General features: G+C 45.5%; 1 protein-coding gene across 1 annotated transcript; it reads left to right on the top strand.

Moving 5' to 3' along the window:
• Positions 1–3,411: 3,411 nt before the first annotated feature.
• On the top strand, positions 3,412–4,957 carry LOC121989019 (protein indeterminate-domain 16-like). The gene is made up of 3 exons (XM_042542842.1): positions 3,412–3,545; positions 3,642–4,068; positions 4,219–4,957. The coding sequence occupies exons 1-3, from the start codon at positions 3,437–3,439 to the stop codon at positions 4,868–4,870; spliced, it is 1,188 nt and encodes a 395-aa protein (XP_042398776.1). The 5' UTR covers positions 3,412–3,436; the 3' UTR covers positions 4,871–4,957.
• Positions 4,958–7,484: the final 2,527 nt, after the last annotated feature.

Genomic DNA, 7,484 nt, shown 5'->3' with positions numbered 1-7,484 from the left:
GGATAGAATTTAAAAATAAATCCATAAATACTTAGGTATAAAGTTGACAATATCATATCATTACGAAGATATGAATCTTTTGGTTATTAAGACTACCAAATTATTAATAACTTAGTACTCAATGTGCAACAATATCTATAATAACTTTACTAACTTTAGAAAAAAGTACATATCTTATAGGGAGAGTCCAAGCTAAGTTGACAATGTTGGACATGTATGAGGTAGAGGGGATGAATAACTCATTTCACTTCTTTAAACTTGATTTGCAGTGGAAACTTGAATCGAAGATTCTACAATGCTAATTCTTTTGATTTTACTTGGTATCTACCTCTTTGAGGTAACTAATCGAAGGGTCTACTCCTCATTCACAACTTCACTTTGAAAACCTCTTTCCCGAAGGTGGAGAAACCTCGTACAATCTCGAACACGAGAATACAATAAGAAACACAAATAAAATTACAAATGAAATAGAAAATGACTTTACAACAATGAACCTTGCTTTGCTTGCTCTTTTCTTGCTTTGATTAGTCTCTTGATGCTTGGAAAATTCAATAGCACTTATGGGTAAAACCTCAAGAACTGGCACCTACGAATATAATGCCCACTAAACCCCCTTTTCTAAGGTTCGTTCGACACCTTCTAATCGATTAGCTTATCCCAAATCGATTGTCATGCCAGCTCAACAATTCAAAACCTACAGAAGAACTCTTTTTCGCCTAACTAATCGATTAGTGAGTCACACAAATCGATTCGACAACTTCTAATCGATTGTTTCAATCGATTCCAAAGCTTTCTGTTCTTCGCGAAGAGCCTCTAATTGCCCCCTACTAAATCGATTGCCCAATTAATTCTATCACCTTCTGTTCTCTTTTCAAAAACCTCTCAATTGATTGCCTCAATCGATTTAGAACCTTTTCGTTCATGGAGAAAATAATGTTAATTGATTGTCTCAATCAATTAGACCATGCTAAATCGATTACTCCAATCAATTCCAAAACTTATTGTGCTTCGTGAAACTTGCTCCCAGTCGATTAGCAATCCTCGCCAATCAATTGGCACTACTCAATTGATTTGAGTAGCAAGACCTGAACTTTCAGGTTTAGGGTTTTCCAATCATTTTGTGAATTCCACCAATTGATTTCTAAACTTAATTTTAGCCTTTTCAAGGCTGAAATCATGTCTTGCATGATATCCGGTTGACCTTAACCTACCAGGACTTTTATTGCCCAACATCTAGTCATTCGTGATTTGTTGGGATTTCTTATTATCTAGCATCCGATCAACCTTAACCTTCTAGGACTTCTTCCCCAAGTATCTGATTTTCCTTAACCCACTTAGGCTTTTCTTTACCAATTTTCGGTTGGACTTCCGATCATCAAGTGTCCAGTTAACTTTGTACCTCTTTGAATTTTCTCACCAAGTATCTGGTCCTCTTTGACATACTTGGATCTTCCTCTTGCCAATCTTCCCGTTGAACTTCCTTTGTCTAACCTCCGGTTAGGATCAGTCACTCGATAGACTTTTCACTCTTGTCTAACCTCTAGTTAGAATTTTCCCTTATCTAACCTCAATTAAGATTTTTCATTTTCTAACCTTCTATTAGGGGTTTTCCTTGCCTAACCTCAGGTAGAACTTTTTGTTACCTAAACTTCAATTAGGGATTTCCGTTATCTAATCTCCAGTTATGATTTCCTAGTCAATTAAGTATCCAATCTTCCCTTGACCTAATTTGACTTCTCTTTTATATATTATCAAATATCGAAACTCAAGTTCAGATCAAACTGGTCAACCTTACCCGAGGACGATTACACCAACAAAAAGTACACTTCAATCTGTTCTTACTACGATAGTTGAGCTTTAACCTAATTCATAGGTTCATCCATCAAGTAAGTACCTAAGTAGAAGCCTATTATTCATCGTCACTTGCTAGTTTAGTTCAAGCTATAACTAAATCTAATAGAAAAAATCATTATATCAGATCTAGAGGCATCCTAGAAAAGTCTAAGCACAAAATCTAATAGCAAAACTATTTAGCTTGGATGCTATCTATGTAGATATCCAAGTCCGCCACATCAGCATGTATGTTCTTAGATTGTCTTCTCCATTTGGCTTGTCTTGCAAAAGTTGGAGCTTTGCTCACATACAATAGTGAATTGAGGGAATAAGAGAATATATCTTCAAGAACATGGTCCAAGGAAGAAACCCAAACCCTAACTAGGCGATGAGCAAGCAATCGAAAACTTAGATTCCTCTTGTGTGTCTTGACGTTGGAAATTACAAGTACAATCACAACTCAAGGTTGGAGATCGGACACGAGAAAATTTCATTCCCTTAATCATATATATATTTTTAACTATAGTGCATGTATATGTTTAGATCTTCCATGCATCTACCCTCTCTCTTTCTTTCGTCTAAAAAGAAAGTTCGAACGGATCTAATTTATAGAGACCAATTTTCAAAGGATGCTTTAGTGAAAGTTAACTAATCAATCCTACCTTCATGTCGAGTAAGCCAAGAAAGACAAACTCGATTCATTGCAAGAGCGGGTGAAGTTTAGATTTGATACTGAAATAAAATCTAAAATAGTCGGAATATCTAAAATATTAATCGTGTAAAATTAAACATAATATTTTATAAGGTGTGTCCTTAATTAAACGCTAATGACCAAAGTGGAACTGGATTGGTCCTTGGAGACAAAAGTTTAAGCTGTTCAATTGACTTTAATTAGGAAGCGCATGCCAAAGGGCTGGCTTAAGTAAGCCTTTAATGTTCCACTAATTAGACTTACACATGGATAGATACTTTAATTAAATGATTAAAGATTATGGATCATTAAAGTCACCGCCGATCCTAACCAATAAGGACTCCCCGTCATTAGTTAAATAATTAAGGATTCATGGGAGCTATGATTATGCGTACCGTGTGAAATGTCTAATGAAGAAATGATCTTCTTTTTCAAATAAAAAAAAAAGATTTGGTTTAAGATTAAATTTTGATTTTCTTGAAAAAAAAATATTTATATTTTTGCGACAAAATAAAAAGGAGAAATCACGTGTATTGCATAGTGATGGAGGTGATCATGAAATTATATGCCATTTTGTTTCTTTGCCACCGTGTCTTTCTATTTGTCACCACTACGTGGGCTCCACCTCCTTGGCCCATCGCAAATTAATCCTACTGAACCGGAGCGGTTTAATTTGATATCGGTTCAGTTTTTCCAAATTTACTTGGTTTGAGCTGCTTATGGTTCGCTATTCGAACCGGGAGAGCCATGAACAGGAATGCCAAATTTTGCATGAACCCGGTTCAATTTAGCAAGTCGCTAATACAACGTGGATGGGCCCACTGGTCAGGGACCACCTCCTCTCCTGCAAGTATAAATACGAACACACACTCGCAGCTTTCGATGAAGGCATCGACTCCGCCAATATAAACCATGTTAAGTCCTCCGCTGCCCGCCCTTCCGCCGCCACCCGGTGGCGGCGCCACCGATCTACCATCCTTAAACGCCGCCAAGAAAAAGCGACGGCCGGCCGGAACTCCTGGTACCAACATAATTAGTCAATTATAATCAGTTCGAGAGAGTTTAATTGCTGATTAGTCGATAAAATTATGTTTTTTTTTTTAAAAAAAATAAATAGATCCTGAAGCAGAGGTGGTGTCGCTGTCGCCGAGGACGCTGATGGAGTCGGATCGGTACGTGTGCGAGATCTGCAAGCAGGGGTTTCAGCGGGACCAGAACCTGCAGATGCACCGGCGCCGGCACAAAGTGCCGTGGAAGCTGGTGCGGCGGCCGGAAGGAGGAGGAGGAGGCGGAGGCTCGTCGGCGACGGGGAGGAAGCGGGTGTTCGTGTGTCCGGAGCCGAGCTGCCTGCACCACGATCCGCGGCACGCGCTGGGGGATCTAGTCGGAATCAAGAAGCACTTCCGGCGAAAGCACAGCGGGAGGCGGGAGTGGGCCTGCGCCCGCTGCGCCAAGGCCTACGCCGTCCTCTCCGACTTCAAGGCCCACCTCAAGATCTGCGGCACCCGCGGCCACTCCTGCGACTGCGGCCGCGTCTTCTCCAGGTGATGACATTTACTCAAATATAATTATAATTAATCCTTAATTAATTGTTGTTTCTTCTACGTTTCATTAATTCTGATCCCATTAATAGTGATTCGAATTCTCTTCTTCTATTTTGATGAATTGATAGTGATCTTAATTAATGGCCTCAGAGTGGAGAGCTTCATCGAGCACCAAAACATGTGCGCCGCCGGACGAGCTCAGGCCGAGCGTCGACTGCCGCCGGCGCCGGTACTCATCTCCTCCGCAACCTCCAGCAGCGACACCTCCGCCGCCGGAGGTTATGGGTGCATCGAGCTCCTGCAGCTCATGCCTCCTTCCACCTCGGGCTTCACCCGACCCAAGGCCCCGACGTCCCCTGCGGCGCCAACGGAGAAAACAGAGGAGTGCTCCAAGGCCATTGTTCTACAGCTCTCCCTCGGCCCTGCTCCGTCGGCAGTCAAGGGCGGTGAGGCAGCGGAGCAGGAAGCGGATCAGGTCGAGGAGGCGAGGAAACAGGCGCGGAGGCAGCTGGAGGTGGCGGAGTGGGAGCTGGAACGGGCGCGGAGGATCCGGCAACAGGCGGAGGCGGAGCTCGGCCGGGCGCGCGCCGCCCGGAACTGCGCCGTCGAGCAAGCAAACGCGACTCTACTTCAGGTCACCTGCTGCGCGTGCAAGCAGCAGTGCTTCATGGCAACGGCGGCGGCGGCGGCGGCGGAGGAGAACTCGTTCATGGTGTCGTCGTCGGTGGTGACCGAGGGCGAAGAGGAGATCCAGCCGCCGAATAATTATAAAGATAATAATGGACAATTAGGAGATAATTAATTTGTCTAAATCATAGCTTAAGTTTTTAATTACAACCGATCGAGGGTGGTCACTAGTCTGTGTGGATTTGTTTGATGCATGTAAATATATTATAATTCATTAAATTGTTGTTCGATTCTTATATATTTTCATTTTTTCGTTCTTAAAATTCATTTTTTTAAAAAATAATTAGTTAGTTATTAGTATAGAACATTGTTTAATAATTGAAAAACAAAAATGTACTGGTGTTCCTCCCGTAATAATTATTCTATATATTTATTCGATCAATTAATTATGAAAAGTAATCTTCAACAAGAGCCCATGTTGTCCACAAACTTGTGAATTAATAACTAATACCCCACTTAATCAGTCTCCAACAAGTAATTTGTAGCTAATCTTCCCATCAATTTCGAGACAATTGTTAAAATATATATTAAAAATCTAACTTTTTTTTATGAATATTTATATTTTTGAAATGAGAATCATTTTGATTAAATATTGTATTTTATATTTATATGTTAATGTAGTTGACTATTTAATTTATATTGTAGATAATATGGTGTGTGGTGTAATATAGAAGATCATGTTATCAGTTCTGATGCGGATAATGTTGGGGGCAGAGAGGGAATAAGGAGGAAAAGAAAGGACAATTTGGTCTTTTGGGATGTTAAGGGTTTGTATTGAAAAAGGAGGCACTGTTGAACCAGGAGAGAGAGGGGGGTTCGTGATCTTTTCCGCCGCCAGCCATCAAGGAGAGTCTCTCTCCTTTTCAAGCTCTCCACCGGCGCCGACGAAGCCGCCGGCGCTCCCTTCTTCTTCTCCTCTACCCTCCATTACTCCGGCCTTCTCATTCCAGCGCCGCGGCCTCGGGAGGTTTAAAGGGGGGGCTCCGGTATGCGTCGCCGGGGAAGGGGGAGGGTTCTCCTTTTGGTGCCCGTCGCCGGCGACAACGGAGACACCGACGCTTTCTTTCCCTTCTCCTATACCCTATTCCCTTTAGCTTCGTCATTCTAATGTCGCCGTAAGGAAGAGGAGGACGCCTTTCGGCCGGCGTCAGCTTTGTAGATGGGAGGTCTCCCCCTCCACGCCCACGGTCGTCGTTTTCTCCTCTAGCCGACAAATACCTCCACTTGACACCTTTGCCGGTCGCTGCCTGCCGGAACCGAGGCACTGCTTTTCCTCTAGCCGGAAATCTCCTCCGGTTTAGGTTTCCTCATGCCTGACCAGTGCGACAGAAGTGTACACAGATGGTACCTTCGTTATTGCCGACGCCGGCCATATCCGCTGCCTCAGCAGGTGTCGCCTCAGGCAACCGCCGTCGCCTTCCCCAGCGGCATCCTCCACCATCACTGCCGCCTTCGGCGGCTGTGGGTGACGCCGCTGCTTCTAGCAGCAGCCAGTCACCCACGGGACAACCGTCATTCGGCGGACTCAGGTTTGTTTATTCCGGCCATCGCGCCGAGATTGGGTTCGGCCATCGAGCCGAGGTTGTTCCGGCCATCGAGTCGTTGGGTTTTACTCTGTGCATCTCTCTTATGATTACGAGCTATCTGTGTTATCTGGCCTGCGTGCCGCGTATCGGCCTACGAGCCGTCTCCTTGGACCCCTGCCGCATCAGAGCACATGCTGCCGCACGATGACTCGATCGGTATCCCGACCCACTCATCCATCCATCCGAGGGCAGCCCCTGGGCCAGGGTATGTTCTCGTACCTTTTCTGCATTTAGTTAACTATTTTGTCATTAGTATTCGATTGCTCATATATCTGTGGGATTCGCCTCGAGCACCGAGGTACCAGAGGCCGGGGCGACCCGGTCGCTGGATACAGGTACAGTTGACCGGAGGAGGACTTCTGACGAATTGGTCAACGCAGCGGACAGATCGACAACCGGGTCATGGGGATGCGGTTAACCTTCCAGACACGTCACACCGGCAGGTTCGTCTTCTTAGCTTCCAGACAGGATCAAAATGGCGCCGTCTGTGGCAACGCGCCTGATCTGGAACGTGAAGATGGACGACGCCGGAGAGTTCTGCTATCCTCATGACCTAGGTCAGTTTTTTCGTTATCTGTTCTCGGTTAGTTATATGATCTGTATTAGTTCCTCGAAGCCGAAGGCCCCCGTGCCGATCGGCCGGGAGGTTTATATCCGAGCCACAGGCTCGAAGACGAAGGCCCCCGTGCCGATCGGCCGGGAGGTTTATATCCGAGCCACAGGCTCGAAGACGAAGGCCCCCGTGCCGATCGGCCGGGAGGTTTATATCAAGCCCAGGCTCGAGCGAAACCCGTCTTGGTCGGTAGGAGGTTTATATCCGAGCCACGGGCTTGAGGACGAGCCCCGCGCCGTCGGTAGGAGGTTTATATCTGAGCCAGGGGCTCGATGGCGAAGACCGCCGCCGGGAGGATTATATACGAGCCCGTAGCTGCTACGGGCTCGATGGTGAAGACTCCCGAGCCGAGCAGCCGGGAGGATTATATACGAGCCAGGGGCTCGATGGCGAAGACCCCCCGAGCCGAGCAGCCGGGAGGATTATATACGAGCCAGGGGCTCGATGGCGAAGACCCCCGAGCCGATCAGCCGGGAGGATTATATTCAAGCGATCATCACCGGTTTCGGACCAGTTCAGCGGACCAGCAC

The sequence above is a fragment of the Zingiber officinale genome, chromosome 1B, assembly GCF_018446385.1.
Source record: "Zingiber officinale cultivar Zhangliang chromosome 1B, Zo_v1.1, whole genome shotgun sequence".
In the NCBI taxonomy this organism is placed as follows: domain Eukaryota; kingdom Viridiplantae; phylum Streptophyta; class Magnoliopsida; order Zingiberales; family Zingiberaceae; genus Zingiber; species Zingiber officinale.
Note: the sequence above shows the minus strand (reverse complement) of the source record. Positions and strands in the feature narration are given on the sequence as shown.

Bases quoted from the DNA above. Each gene is read 5' to 3' on its own strand.
- LOC121989019 (XM_042542842.1), top strand. From the start codon at position 3,437: ATGTTAAGTCCTCCGCTGCCCGCCCTTCCGCCGCCACCCGGTGGCGGC. The intron at 3,546-3,641 runs GTACCAACATAA...AAAAATAAATAG, and splicing joins ACGGCCGGCCGGAACTCCTG to ATCCTGAAGCAGAGGTGGTG. The intron at 4,069-4,218 runs GTGATGACATTT...TAATGGCCTCAG, and splicing joins TGCGGCCGCGTCTTCTCCAG to AGTGGAGAGCTTCATCGAGC.